Here is a 16,132-nt window from a genome sequence, read left to right as displayed (position 1 = left end):
AGATGTGCATATTGACAGGAATTTATTATTCAATATTTTTTCTTATACAATTTATTTTCCTTACACTTATTTAATTTCTCCAATGACAATGTGGGGACGTGGGGTATGTGAGCGTGCTCACTAAGGTTCTTTAATTGATTTTGTTTTGGGTGTTAGGGGGCCAAATGTAAGAGCAGTATTCAATAGAACCATAGATTTGTTAGCCAAAGTTTTTTTTTAGTTTTTGTTTTACTGTTGCAGGCATATCATTTACTGAGTAATTCATGACTTAATGTCAGAAGTTGTATTTCACAGCTGCGTTTTGCTCTGAAGCCATGCTGATTGTCCACTGGTACATGTATGTTACATTTATGCCCCTTGGTCTTAAAATCCCCTATTTTAATGTTTAGAAATTGCAGGTTTGAGTGTAGAAATTAATTTATTTTTTCATGTGTACACCAAGTTTGACAATAAAAATAAAAAATAAAAATAAAAGTCTGTCTATGAATCTTCTGAATTTTTCAGGTTCCAAATTGTAGACCTTGAATTTTCTTGCTGTTAAAAGGGTAAAATGAGTCAACCAAAATCAATGAAGTTGCCCACTGCAAGGATGCCCCCAGTGAAGGCCATGCTTGAGAAAGGAATCCCAGGGTTGACATCACTTGATTCTATTATAGCAGACCTGGATCAACAGTTAGAGGCAAAGAATAAACAGTAAGTCAAAGAAAACATGAGATGCTTGTAATTTATTTTTTTGGAAAATTAACACACAACTCTTTTCTTACAGCAATTTTTTATTGGGTTGTTGGGTATAAAGCAAAGAGGCAGTAACCAAAATGATGAGAATAAAAAAGTAAAAGAACCATTTGCCTATATTTCAATACGTTTAAAATTTCTTTTACAAACTATTTGCTATGCCACTTGCATAACTTATAAAAAAGTTGTTTTGATTGATATGTTTATTAACCTGCTTAATAACATTGAAATGAAGTTAAAAGTATGTACACTTTGTTAAAAGAAATCTTTCAGATGAAAAAGACTAATCTATGAAACTGGTATAATTTTTTTTTGTGATTTTATTTCATAGAATTAACAATTTTCAGGCCTTTATAATTTTTAGGTCTTTCCATTTTTCCATGGAAAGACCTATTGGTTTTCTTCTGAGATTTTATTTTTTTTCTTCCACCACATTTTGTTCTTGCATAAAATGGTGGTTTCGCAAGATGTCGCTTTGATTTTTCACATATGATATCGAACAGTTATTGCGCTTTTGAAACTGACCCTGTATAACCGTACACTTTAAGGTGTAAGAGTTATCTCCCCCAACACTGTTTTTCTTGTGTCCATGACTCCTTCGCAACCGTAAAAGATTACGACAAATTTATTTGACCAAAGTGCTTGCTATATCTTCGAAGATGACGAGTTGGTATGCACCAAAGTACTCCGGAGTCTCCATATTAGAGTTATTTCCCCTTATGCATTTAACATAAGTGATATGCATATAAACTCCTAAACCGTAAGCGTTATAAACCTAGAGTGGATTTATTGAAGGTCCTTGAGTCCCAACTTAGAAAATTAGGTCAAGGTAGAAGGTCAAGGTCATGTTCTAAATTTTAACATTCACTTCAAACTGCTTTTACTCAGAAAAAAGTTAGGGGTAAAATTAAAAAAAATGTGAGCAAAATATGAGTCACGACATAAAGTTATTTGAGAAAAAAGGTGAAAATGATTTCGCTCAGTATTTCCGGGGTTTTTCGTGCCACTGAAATGAAAAAATGAACAGATTGACCTATTATAGCTTCAGACTTTACAGCTCTTATGATGCATTCATGCAATTTATCTTTATAAATCATCCAATGCCCACAACCACCAATCTAGCCCCTCCCAACCCCACCACCGCCTTCCCCCTTCTTTTAGGAATCCCATTTCTAATTTAATATAAAAATGCCAATCCTTCTCTTTTTATGAATAAATTTCTTTCTGAAATACAAATCTATTGCTGCAAAATAAATGCTGCTCCAAATCATGTACATGTATTTCTGAAAAATAATCGAAACAAGTTCTGTTAAAGTACTACAGCACCAGCATTATTTTTGTGTGCATGCAATGAATGAGTCGACCAGTGGTCAGAGATTGGACAAAAGTTTACCTGTAAAATAAATTGAGAAAATATATTTTCCGTTAGCAGTATAAATCATGTGCAGTCTACCTGACGTTCTAATCTGGGTTGAGAAATTAAAATCTATGACATAGAATTCCCTCCAAAGTTCGTAAATAGTAGTAAAATCCTAGAATCAAACATGCATTTAAATTAAATAAATCTGTTGTGTGTACCTGTAAATATGTAAACGAAAAAAGCGTGCATGGTCCGACGTCAATGACCTGTAAATGAAAGAAAATAAAATCTGTTTGCACATTCTTTATACATAGGTGTGGTCAGGACCTCGCCTCTCTCTGCAAAGGATTAAAATAAACTATCTTTCTGAGTATATCTGCTTGGTGCACATGACGTCACAACCGCTGCATCCGGTACTTCCTTAAATGAAATAGGGGTTTCCCCTTTTTTGAAAAAAAAAAAAAATGTGCACGTACCTTTAAAACCATGCAGGTCAGGTCAGATTTCCTTTAAATATAAAATTGAATACAATGCACACACAATGAGATCAACAAGTAAATAAGACACAACCTTCATTCTGGAAAGCCTACTTAAAAAAAAAACTTTTATAAAGGAAGATGCAAGGATTTTTTTTTGTAAGCGTGTATATATCCTTGCATGTTCCTACAAATGTCATAATTTTAATAGAAGTAAAACAATGTAAAATGTTTCACAGACCAGTTTTCGAGTGTTCCTAGAGGCTGGGTCTCTAGTGTTTAAACATGGACACTAGGCTATCAATGCCGTTTTCAAGTGTTCCTAGAGGCTGGGTCTCTAGTGTTTAAACACAGACAGTAGGCTCTCAATGCCTATTTTACGTGTTCCTAGAGTCTGGGTCTCTAGTGTTTAAACACGGACAATAGGCTCTCAATGCCGTTTTCACGTGTTCCTAGAGGCTGGGTCTCTAGTGTTTAAACACCAACACTAGTCTCTCAATGCCTATTTTACGAGTTCCTAGAGGCTGGATCTCTAGTGTTTAAACACGGACACTAGGCTGTCAATGCCGTTTTCAAGTGTTCCTAGAGGCTGGGTCTCTAGTGTACAAACAGGGACACTCAGCTCTCAATGCCTATTTTACGTGTTCCGTGTTTAAACACGAGCAATTGACTCTCAATTCCCTTTTCGCGTTGTCCATGTGTTTAATCAACAACCAACCAATTATTACATGCATGTTGTGGTCCCTTGTGTTTAATTCGGGTTCAATATCTCATTTGTTTCGTGTTTGCTTGTTTCAAGCTACCCTATCTCACGTGTGTAATAAGTCAATCAATCAATCAATCAATCAATCAATCAATCAATCAATCAATCAATCAATCAATCAATCAATCAATCAATCAATCACTATCCTGAAATAATTTATTTTTCTATACATTGCTAAACAAGGTAAAGCTATGAAAAGCATAATTTTTATACGACCGCAAATTTTGAAAAAATTTTCGTCGTATATTGCTATCACGTTGGCGTCGTCGTCGTCGTCGTCGTCGTTGTCGTCGTCGTCGTCGTCGTCCGAATACTTTTAGTTTTCGCACTCTAACTTTAGTAAAAGTGAATAGAAATCTATGAAATTTTAACACAAGGTTTATGACCATAAAAGGAAAGCTGGTATTGATTTTGGGAGTTTTGGTCCCAACATTTTAGGAATTAGGGGCCAAAAAGGGCCCAAAAAAGCATTTTCTTGGTTTTCGCACTATAACTTTAGTTTAAGTTAATAGAAATCTATGAAATTTTGACACAAGGTTTATGACCACAAAAGAAAGGTTGGGATTGATTTTGGGAGTTTTGGTTTCAACAGTTTAGGAATTAGGGGCCAAAAAAGGGCCCAAATAAGCATTATTCTTGGTTTTCGCACAATAACTTAAGTTAAAGTAAATAGAAATCAATGAAATTTAAACACAATGTTTATGACCACAAAAAGAAGGTTGGTATTGATTTTGGGAGTTTCGGTCCCAACAGTTTAGGAATTAGGGGCCAAAAAGGGACCCAAATAAGCATTTTTCTTGGTTTTCACACCATAGTGTTAGTATAAGTAAACAGAAATCTATGAAATTTAAACACAAGGTTTATGACTATAAAAGGAAGGTTGGTATTGATTTTGGGAGTTTTGGTCCCAACAGTTAAGGAAAAAGGGGCCCAAAGGGTCCAAAATAAAACTTTGTTTGATTTCATCAAAATTGAATAATTGGGGTTCTTTAATATGCCGAATCTAACAGTGTATGTAGATTCTTAATTTTTGGTCCCGTTTTCAAATTGGTCTACATTAAGGTCCAAAGGGTCCAAAATTAAACTTAGTTTGATTTTAACAAAAAATGAAACCTTGGTGTTCTTTGATATGCTGAATCTAAAAATGTACTTAGATTTTTTATTATTGGCCCAGTTTTCAAGTTGGCCCAAATCGAGGTCCAAAATTAAACATTGTTTAATTCATCAAAAATTGAATAATTGGGGTTCTTTGATATGCCAAATCTAACTGTGTATGTAGATTCTTAATTTTTGGTCCAGTTTTAAAATTGGTCTAAATTAAAGTGCAAAGGGTCCAAAATTAAACTAAGTTTGATTTTAACAAAAATTAGATTCTTGGGCCTCTTTGATATGCTGAATCTAAACATGTACTTAGATTTTTGATTATGGGCCCAGTTTTCAAGTTGGTCCAAATCAGGATCTAAAACTATTATATTAAGTATTGTGCAATAGCAAGTCTTTTCAATTGCACAGTATTGTGCAATGGCAAGAAATATCTAATTTCACAATATTGTGAAATAGCAATTTTTTTTTTTAATTAAGAGTTATCTTTCTTTGTCCAGTATAGTAAGCAAGAAATATCTGCAGGAATTTTTTTTAATTGGAGTTATCTTTCTTTGTCCAGAATCAACTTAAATCTTTGTTATATACAATATACAATGTATATTCACTTTTTACTAACAACTGATAAATTTGAATAATCTTTACCATTCAGTGATAACAAGCAGTTTTTTTACATCTTAATATTTTATGATGTATTTAAATGAGTAGTAATTGTTGCAAACTCCATTAGAATATTTTAATTGAAATTAGTTTTGGAATAAGGGAAAGGGGGATGTGAATAAAAAATTGGGTTCAATTTTTCTCATTTGAAATTTCATAAATAAAAAGAAAATTTCTTCAAACATTTTTTTGAGAGGATTAATAAAATCAACAGCATAGTGAATTGCTCTAAGGGAAAACAAAATTTTTAAGTTCATTTGAATACATTCATTCTGTGTCAGAACCCTATGCTGTGTCAACTATTTAATCACAATCCAAATTTAGAGCGGAATCCAGCTTGAATGTTGTGTCCATACTTGCCCCAACCGTTCAGGGTTCAACCTCTGCGGTCGTATAAAGCTACGCCCTGCGGAGCATCTGGTTCAATTTAAAATTTTCACATTATATCAGTATCAACAAATCTTAAACTGTTCGGAGACTACTCATGTTTCATGAAAAGATGGGACTGTTTTGAGAATCACAACTTGCATATGATAGCATACATTTATATTTTAAATCAATGAATGTATTTTCTTTTATAAACAGAATGGCAGACTGTCTGAAAGGTATTGTGAAGACATGTAATGACATGCCAGGCAACAAACAGTCAGACAACCCTAAAGATTGTATTACCTACATGTTAGATTCACACTTACTGGAGAAGGACTCCTGTTATGATCCAGAGGCTGATGATATCAATACAATATTAAGTCATGTGGTAAGTAGATGTACTAGAAGTTTTTGTCAAAAGGGTGACTGGGGTATAGAAAAATGGTCACTTGGTCTTCTCCCGACCGGCAGTAAAACGCTTGCCGAAATGGGGCATCCGTTTGGCTGTGCGGGATGTATCAAGTTAGCAGTCACGTCCAGTCAGAAGGAGGACGTTAAATCCGATGCCTCGTGTAAATAGAGTGCCACGCTCTTTGCACTTTAAGAACCCTTGCAACAACTCTCTGAGGGGTCCGTAGGTGGCCTGTTGCAAGGCAAAATTTCTGTCCCTATCCAATAAACCCTCCTTTTCCGGTTGCAGTCCAAATTTCTCCGACCATCATCCCAGATGGCCTCTATTGTATCAACCTACTTATTGTATTTATTGTGAACTTGTTCTCGTCCTGAATATGCATGAAATATTTGCCACTGGACATTAAGCAACCAACAATCAATCAATCAATCAATCGAAAGTGTGCATTAACATATCACAAATCAAAATGTTTCTTGGGTGTGGAAAATAAAAACCACACTAGTTTTAACCAAAATAATATCAAAACTAGTTTAAAAAAATGTTAAAAACAAGGATGCAGGTCAAATTTATAAACACAATGAACTTTGGTATGGCGTATGATTTCTGAGCATCTGACAGAAGTAAATTCAGAATAATAAACATATAACTCTAATAAATTTTATAACAATTTCTGCTAATTGTGTAAATGTTGATCATATCCTATTTTTCTTGTTTTACTTGTCTGCTTATTTTACATATACGATCTTTAATATTTATTGACACATCTGAAGGTATAAAAGTATGACATAGCCAGGTGCATTGACTAATTGTTGTTTTCATTTAACTATACTTTCCAGTCCAGTACTCTCCAACAAACACCAGGAAGTGAAGAGATTATCTTCCAGGATTTATTGTCCCTGTCATCATGTCAGGGGCTGACATTACCACTGAAATCATCCACTAAAGACCCACTACAATCCATGACATCACTGAACACCGTCACTGACAGTGTGGAACAGCAAGTGACTGAAGAATGGGAACACATAGCTCGGCGTTTTCAGCAATATTTTCAACATTCCTTAGAAAATATACCAGTCAGTGCAAAACCATTAAGTATAGATTTATATGAGAAAAAGCGAGTAAACCATTTACAGAGTCTCTCTGTTTTATTTCCTACAGAAGATGTCCTAGTTAAATACCAGACACTAAGGTCCCTACAACTAGATAAGTGTTTTCAAAATTTACTTGCTGGTGTAAACGCTGATAATTTCAGTTCCGTTGATGTGACCAAGAATTGCTGCTACCTTGCAGACATTATATTGAAAATGATTAAGGAAGATTTTATTGTTTTCAATTCTGGAGTTTTCAAACGGTCTTTTAACATTGCACGAGCCATGCATGACATGTACTTGGAGAAATATTCAGATGAAATGTCAGCCCTTGTAGAGGACATCTGGGAAGACATTGAAGAAATAATGAATCAGAAATCGTCAAAAAATAGTAGCAGAGCCAAGCTCCCGGTTAGAAATGAAAGTAGTGATTCTCTGCCCTCATCTAAAAGCTTTAGCAGTATAACAGCAGCTATGGACAAACTACCTCGAGACTACATTGCTTCTATTGTTAACGTAGTCAATTCAATACTTTACATAGAGGAACATGTTGAAAAGTTGATACAGACTTCAGCATGGGATTCATCAGGGTTACCTAGTAGGAAGATTAAAAGGAAGGGAAGCTTAAAAGGTAAACAGTCACATGATAGGTAGGAGGGACATATTATTTGTTGTTTCATATTTAGTTTATTTTAAAAAATCTGATCACCTTAAAAAGTTTAAGAAATAAAGCTGAGAAAATACAATATGAAAGAAAGAAGGTTTATTGCAAATTATGTACAGCATACATAAAGGAGATGGATAATTACAATGATTACATTGATTACATTGATTACAAAGATTACATTGATTACATTGATAACAAAAATTACAATGATTACATTGATTACAAAGATTACACTGATTACATTGATAACAAAGATTACAATGATTACATTGATAACAAAGATTACAATGATTACATTGATAACAAAGATTACAATGATTACATTGATAACAAAGATTACATTTTAATTCCTGGTTCACCTTTAACCATGAAATCTAAGAAAATAAGTATCCCAACGATAATAATTAATCCACAGTACATTTATAGTATTAGAAATGATAAATAGCTTATGAAACTAAATTGCCAAATGAATGAAAAAAGGTTATATAGTAATAAATGTGTGATTAGTTTGATGACTGTATTCATAGACAATTACATACACATTTTACAGGTGTTCTGAAGACCAGTTCCAGTCCAGAACCACCCAGAAGACCAATGAGTTATACAGGATCTGGTCTAGAGGACTTTACTGATAGTCTCAACTCATCATTTGGATCTTATCCTGGATTGTCAGATAACACACCAGCACCAAAAGGTTGGTTATTGGAATGCATGTTGAAACATTTGACACAAGAGTTTTGTCTGAATTTTAGATGCTTGATTTTCAATTTTGAAAATTGATGCTATTGTCAGACCATTTTCATAAAGTTATATTAAGTTATATATAATGACAATTTAGAACACAGTAAAATGTATATATATATAATAAAAATATTTTTAGGGGAATGGAGTTTCTAAAACTTAAGGGTATGAAGGGTGTACTTAGGTGATCTAAGTTGAATTTGAAAAAATCAAAAATTGAAAATTGATACTTTAAGCTGAAATAGTATTAGTTAAGGATCAAAATAAGCTAAAAATGTTGATAAGTCATAGAGCTCCTTTTCATGATATTTGATTTATAAAATATGGCGGGAAAAGGCTGACTCAGACTTTTATCTTATATTTGCATTGGTATTATTTGGGTCTCAAATCAAACGAAAGAAAATCAAGAATCTGCTTCAATTTTGTCAACTGACCCTTGAAGAGCTATTAATTAAGTCTTATCAAAAGATAAATAGCTGTTATGGGGTAAATATTTTACCTTGTATTATATGGAAAATCACTAAGGAGTCTGAACATTTTGAGACTTATTCCAAAACCTCACCTAAGTACATCCTTAATGAAAGATAAATTTATCTCCCATCTACTAAGTGAGTTATCTCCCATGTACAACTACACACATTTTGCATTTAAACTTTTAAAATCATATATAAAAACATTATTAAAATGATTGATAATAATCTTATTTGTTTTCTGACAAAAAGTTACGCAAATATTTATTCTTTGCTATTGTCTGACAATCAAAAAAGAATATTTAAATGAATATTACATGTTGTATTTACAAATATTGTTAGTTGCATCATATGTATCTACAAGACGTAAAGGTAACACATTTAATTTACAATCACTGTAAATGGCTTTGAAAAGAGATGCATTGGGATGGGCCATTCTTGATTTAAGTTAATCAAACAAACAGATTTAATTTAAGGAACTACAATGTATCTGTTAATTTTCTTCTCAAAATGCTCATGTCTTGATATCTTTGTTTTTATTTGTGATTATTTTACAATAAGGAAAACCAATTTTAAGCAATAAATCTATCTAGCATGACATCATCAGCACTCGCACCCGCAAAGTGGAAAGGGATTAATATAAGTTGCAAAACTTGTTTCCTAATCCACTCTAAATAAATATGTTTAAACTAAACTAGCAGTATGGGAATTTCATTGTGTTCTATTGTTAAAAACCATAAGTAGTCCCAAAATGAATCTCAGGAACTCAATTTTCGGCTCTCCCTTGACACCATTTGCGAGTATGGTCTTATGGAAACGTTGATAGTCCGTCGGAAGGGGACGATAAATGGCTGACCCATGTTAAGAGAGAGCCATATCTCTGGCACGTTAAAGACACCCTTGTAGATTTCGAAAAAGAGTAGGCTAATGCCGCTACAAGGCAGCACTCACACCCGCAAAGTGGAAAGGGATTAATATAAGTTGCAAAACTTGTTTCCCAATCCACTCTAAATAAATATGTTTAAACTAAATGAATCTATTTCCCACAAATAAGTTCTAAAGCAGTGGTGTACCAATTAGGTAAATAAGGAATATTTGATATTGAAACTCCATAAGAAACTTTAGAAGCCCAATTGATGTGTTTTCATCAATCAACGCAAAGCCTAGTCATAAATCAAAACATAACACAAAGGGAATGTCTCAAAGCGACAACATCAACACAAAGGGAATGTCTCAAAGTGACAACATCAACACAAAGGGAATGTCTCAAAGCCCCAACATCCTGACCATAGAGCAGGCAACAGCCGAAGGCTACCAACTGTTGGTTCCTCAATCTATAGATTGATTAGCAACTCAATAGACCATATCAGTGTTTGCTTTTATTTATGTTTTTAACCGCTTAACTAAAATTGCTTTTAAATCATGAGTGCACCATTGTATAACATCAGACCATAACTGGGTTCATTAACTCTTGTTGCTACCTGTTGATCAAATGTTCAAAGACAAATTCATTTAACATAATTAAATATATAAATGATCCATGATGATGAAGGTTAAAATCATTGGTAAAACTTTTTTTTCAATGAATAATCTCAATTAAATGTGATGACACATTAGCTTGAAGAATTTAAAAACTATATTTAAAGAAATGGAAGAAAGGCTCATATGTTCATCAGCAGTGTAAACCAAAAGAAAAATGAAGATATACAATTTATTACACAAACTAAAAATATCCAAAAATAAAATGCAGAAAAGCTGCTAAAAAATGCACTCTCTATTAAATGTTTTCGCTTGCACAATCCAGGTGAAAACATCATGGAAAATTTCAAAAACTTGCTGCTTTTGTTTTGAGGTTATGGATAAGCTTTATTGACCACTGCCACATGCTTCTCTAGGTACTAATATTTCTGTCTGTACTGAACAAGTAGATGATAATTATAACTTAAGAGAAGGTTTCCAAAACACTTTCATACATAACAGAATGTATACTCAGGCCCACATACTGTATCATAATGTATTCTTTATTTTGGTAGACTTCTTGGAATTGTTACATATCTGGCCAAATAATATAACACTTAAAGATACAAGATCTTGTTCTTTTAGTCTTGTACAAATGTATATTTGACACCTAGTATGTTGGTTTGATAAGAACATTCAAAGGGAATATTTTTTAAATGATTGTGTTTGAATTTTCAAGAATGGGGCAAATTTAGAGGAAAAAACATAAGCATAAAAAATATAGCTTTTGTTAGTAATTTATAACTGCTATACACTGTACCAAGGTCTATATCAATGGAAATAATGGTGATCTTATTCATCAGAGTGAGCAAGGTCTTTGATTATAAAAAGTAACACAATTATGTTTTAATACTCAGTATCATAACAATATTTCTTATATTTTATAGTTGTGGAAAAATCCAGAGAAGAAAGACTTCGTTGGGAATGGAAGTTAATGTTTAAAAAGATAGGTCATGACCTTGCTCAGTTTGTCAATAATCAAATACGCAATCAGTTTAAAGTTTCATTGGATAAAGAACTGGCTGACTGGACACACCTACATGTCCTAGTTACTGAACCTGTCAAAGAGGAGTTGTGGGGAGGAAAACTGGATTATCCCAAATTTGTTACTAAGGTTGGTAATATTTAATAGACTAATATGGACACTATAATATTACTTCATAATACTTGATGATATGTTTATGAAATATGAATATACCCTGTCTTCTACTTAATTGTCACACAGACTCAGATGTTTGAATTATTAGATCTCAATGCAACAGTCTGCCAATGCAACAGTCTTCAAGATAACATTTTACCCAATTTGGAGATACAATTCAGAATCTGAGTATACCAGTGTTTATATGCAGTCTGCTGTAAGCCTTATGAAACAAGATATTTCACATGAGCAAGCTTGATTTCAGTTCCTATAAACATTGACTAGATCCAGATTTAATTCTAATTAAATACAATTGTAACAAGAAAAATGGAGATCAGTTGTATGATAAAAAATAATTTATCGTGAAAAAAGAGTTATGGTGAAAAATGCAGCAAAAGTTTTCAATTATGCTGATTATGTTTGATAACATTCTATGCATGCAAAAAATAATACCTGTTTACTGTTTATTATTTTTAATGTTTGAGGAACAGGTTTTCCATATGTTCTGTTTATTGCAAAAAAGATATCACTGGGAGAATCAAAATTCTACCATTTATTTCACAACGAAAACAAGATTGTGTGGGAAAATGATTTCATGTCCTAACCATGCGCGTAGCTACGTTTACGTCAAAACGCCCGGGCGTACACTTGATTTTTGGTTAAAAAAATATTTTAATCTCAATAATTCAAAAAGATCTGGTTTAAAGCACATCAGTCTTGTAAATCTTTCTTCAAAATCTTGTAACTGCGAACAAAAGGTGACGAAAGGAGTACATTGTAGGTCCGGAAAGGGCCGATTTTAGCCTCAATTTTCAACTTTATCTAACGTTATATTTTAGACACTTTTTAAGCGTGTATTTCAATTGATTCAATTAGTTAATGTGACACATTTTACCTGATTAAGTCATTACAAACGGCCCTATTCAAGCAAGAGGTTAAAAAAATATTTTAATCTCAATAATTCAAAAAGATCTGGTTTAAAGCACATCAGTCTTGTAAATCTTTCTTCAAAATCTTGTAACTGCGAACAAAAGGTGACGAAAGGAGTACATTGTAGGTCCGGAAAGGGCCGATTTTAGCCTCAATTTTCAACTTTATCTAACGTTATATTTTAGACACTTTTTAAGCGTGTATTTCAATTGATTCAATTAGTTAATGTGACACATTTTACCTGATTAAGTCATTACAAACGGCCCTATTCAAGCAAGAGGTTAAAAAAATATTTTAATCTCAATAATTCAAAAAGATCTGGTTTAAAGCACATCAGTCTTGTAAATCTTTCTTCAAAATCTTGTAACTGCGAACAAAAGGTGACGAAAGGAGTACATTGTAGGTCCGGAAAGGGCCGATTTTAGCCTCAATTTTCAACTTTATCTAACGTTATATTTTAGACACTTTTTAAGCGTGTATTTCAATTGATTCAATTAGTTAATGTGACACATTTTACCTGATTAAGTCATTACAAACGGCCCTATTCAAGCAAGAGGTTAAAAAAATATTTTAATCTCAATAATTCAAAAAGATCTGGTTTAAAGCACATCAGTCTTGTAAATCTTTCTTCAAAATCTTGTAACTGCGAACAAAAGGTGACGAAAGGAGTACATTGTAGGTCCGGAAAGGGCCGATTTTAGCCTCAATTTTCAACTTTATCTAACGTTATATTTTAGACACTTTTTAAGCGTGTATTTCAATTGATTCAATTAGTTAATGTGACACATTTTACCTGATTAAGTCATTACAAACGGCCCTATTCAAGCTCAAACGTGACAAATCTATCAAATATGTCAAAAATCGTCATTTTTCAGATGGTTTTTGTCAAAAACGAAAGTGGCCGCATCCGTGTTCATCCTCAACCTTTATATATGTTATGTATTATCATCCAATACAACTTAGATTTCAATATTATGAGTGAACACGAATGTGGACACTTTCATTTAAGACGGAAACCGTCTAAAATTTAACTAAAAAGCTAAAATTGTGAAGATTTCAGTAATTTAGCATGACTTAATGATGCTAGTACCGGGTAAATGTGCATTGTATTGTCAAAAACAGCCCATATTTATGTAGCAGAATCATTCCACTTTACAACAAATAGCTTAACAATTACAAATCAACGTACTGGCTGTATCACTGAAAATATTAGGCAATACTTCATAACTACCGATAAACAGAATAATAGGTAGTTTCGTTTTTGATCCTGACTATATCATATGGAATATCACAACCCTAACGAGCTCGTGTATTTATTACACATGATATAGTCGGTATTAAAAACGAAACTACCTATTATTCTATATTTCTTTTTGCAGTAACCAAGTAGATATATTATGTGGTTCAAGTTTGTTGCACTTCAATTATTTTGTCAAAACTTTATCGAATTTTAGGAAATCTGGCAGAAGCGTTTTTGTGATAAATGTCTTAAGCAAAATATTGAAAGAACATTTTTTTTTAATTTGGCATACGGACTTGTCTTTTGGCAATTCACAGGTGGCCTCGCGCCCTGTTGTTAATAGTTTTTACATGATTAATTTGAAAACCTTCAGATATTGACGTGAAACTTAGACAGAGGTTAATATTCAAGATCAAGAAAAAAAAATCTGAAAAAAATATCTGTTTATTTAAAATCCTGTAATGGACTCATAAACGGACTAAAATGAAGCGGTAATCCCAGCTTTCGAGAACCATGGTTAATCGGAACTATTTACGAATTTTCATAATGCACCTTATTTTCTGTTCCGAGAACACAGTTACATGTATGTCGTAGTGTATTTCTTTTAAATAATAAAAGAAAATTAAAAAAAAAATCCAACCTGCCCTTGTGCGCTTTCTCAATATTTTTTTTACAGTGTGTAGTACTATTTTTGGACAAATTATATTCAAAATCATAATAACCTTCGTCGGCTCTAACTAAAAATATGTTTGAAATCGTTTGACAGCTTCCGAAATGTTAATTTTTAACCTTTTTTTAGCTGTCCAGACCAAATCACTACTTTATTTTAAAATACATGAAACAATTTGTTTTACAGTGTATTTTCATCCCCCTTCTTGTTATTTAGTCATTAAACATGAAGAAATAAATTTCACAGTAGTATAAAAAGATTGTCAAGTAACCAGGTAACACATTCTTCACACTATGGTCTATTTTCAAAGGACAATAACTGTGTTCCCGGACCAAAAGTCTATGTTCAACTTGCTATTGACTACTTTGTAATGACTGAAATGAGCCCTTCATCTCGAACCCACTACTGGTAGGTTTATAATCTGGATTCGATTGAGGCCTTCAACCAACTCTCCGAGGTTAGGGCGTACACTTAAAAATAGTCTAGCTACGCCACTGCTAACAAGTTGCCAATTAGTGAATTAACTCTTAAGGTGGCTCGTGGGTACAAAAATTTTAGCAAAAAATTAAACCTTTATTTTTTTATTACAAATTTTATTTGTTACACTATTAGTTGTTACTTTATGATATGGTACAAAAAACAACCCAAAAAAATGATTTGGTGTGGCCCCAGATGACTTTAAAAATTGAAAAAGCTCCAAATTATCTCCCTTTGGTGCAAAAATGCCATTTTTTTTGCCTTAAATTTAAAATATCTTTTTAACTCATCGGTGACCTATATTTTTTATTATTGTTTTCAAATAAGCTGTACATAAACTAAATAATTGTAAAATTTAAGCGATTTCTTATATTAGGTTATTTTTTTATTTTTTTATTTCCTCTTTTTCTCCTATTAGTTCAACAGAAAAAAAGGACATTAACAAAAATGTATGCTTCTTCCAGATGCAGATTTTAGCTTAAATGAACGGTGACCCCATTTTTTTATTTCATTTTTCTTTTAAGTATATGATAAAGTTCGTTTATGAAAAAATATAGCGAAATCCTATATTAGAAAAAAAAATCATTTATACCCAGGAGTCCCCTTAAGACATGTTTACAATTCCTGTATGAATGGTTTTACGCTAGTCATTTTGACCTATTATGGTTTATTTTTGCTAATTGTGACTTGGATTGAGAGTTGTCTCATTGGCATTCATACCACATCTTCATATATCTATTTGCAGCATGCCAATATGGTTATACTTATAGTAATAAAAGCTTTTTGCATTTCAGGCTGTGTTAGATTTTATGAATGAGTTGGACTTCCTGTTACCCTTTGCTAAAGCAGGTTATGATGGAGCACTGCATTGTGTTAGAACAGCCTATGTGGACTCAGTTTGTTTATGTTTACAAAACTTGCATGTTCATTTGACAAAGGTATGTTGACTCAGTTTGTTTATGTTTACAAAAATTGAATACTCATTTGACAAAGGTACCTCAAGTTTAAACATATTTTTATGCCCCACCTAAGATAGAAGAGGAACATTATGTTTTCTGGTCTGTGCGTGCGTCCGTCTGTTTGTTCGTCTGTCCGTTCGTCCCGCTTCAGGTTAAAGTTTTTGGTCAAGGTAGTTTTTGATCAAGCTGAAGTCCAATTAAATTGAAACTTAGTACACTTGTTGCTTATGATATGATCTTTCTAACTTTAAAACCAAATTAGACTTTGACCCCAATTTCTCACTGAACATAGAAAATGAAAGTGAGAGTTTCAGGTTAAAGTTTTTGGTCAAGGTAGTTTTTGATGAAGTTGAAGTCC

General features: G+C 32.7%; 1 protein-coding gene across 2 annotated transcripts in view; it reads left to right on the top strand.

The window, feature by feature from the left end:
- Window positions 1-510: 510 nt before the first annotated feature.
- Window positions 511-16,132, top strand: part of LOC134714535 (uncharacterized protein KIAA0825-like) — a 35,717-nt gene continuing 20,095 nt past the window's right edge. The window contains exons 1-7 of one of the 2 annotated variants that reach the window (XM_063575857.1): window positions 511-693; window positions 5,681-5,852; window positions 6,713-7,595; window positions 8,182-8,325; window positions 9,185-9,214; window positions 11,248-11,474; window positions 15,610-15,753. In XM_063575857.1, coding sequence (XP_063431927.1) covers window positions 551-693; window positions 5,681-5,852; window positions 6,713-7,595; window positions 8,182-8,325; window positions 9,185-9,214; window positions 11,248-11,474; window positions 15,610-15,753 — 1,743 coding nt within the window. In that variant the 5' untranslated portion in view covers window positions 511-550. The remainder of the gene's footprint in view (window positions 694-5,680; window positions 5,853-6,712; window positions 7,596-8,181; window positions 8,326-9,184; window positions 9,215-11,247; window positions 11,475-15,609; window positions 15,754-16,132) is intronic. The other variant, XM_063575858.1, reaches the window with a different exon arrangement.

This window comes from Mytilus trossulus, chromosome 4, assembly GCF_036588685.1.
Source record: "Mytilus trossulus isolate FHL-02 chromosome 4, PNRI_Mtr1.1.1.hap1, whole genome shotgun sequence".
Classification (NCBI taxonomy): domain Eukaryota; kingdom Metazoa; phylum Mollusca; class Bivalvia; order Mytilida; family Mytilidae; genus Mytilus; species Mytilus trossulus.
This window is presented reverse-complemented; position numbering and strand designations above follow the sequence as displayed.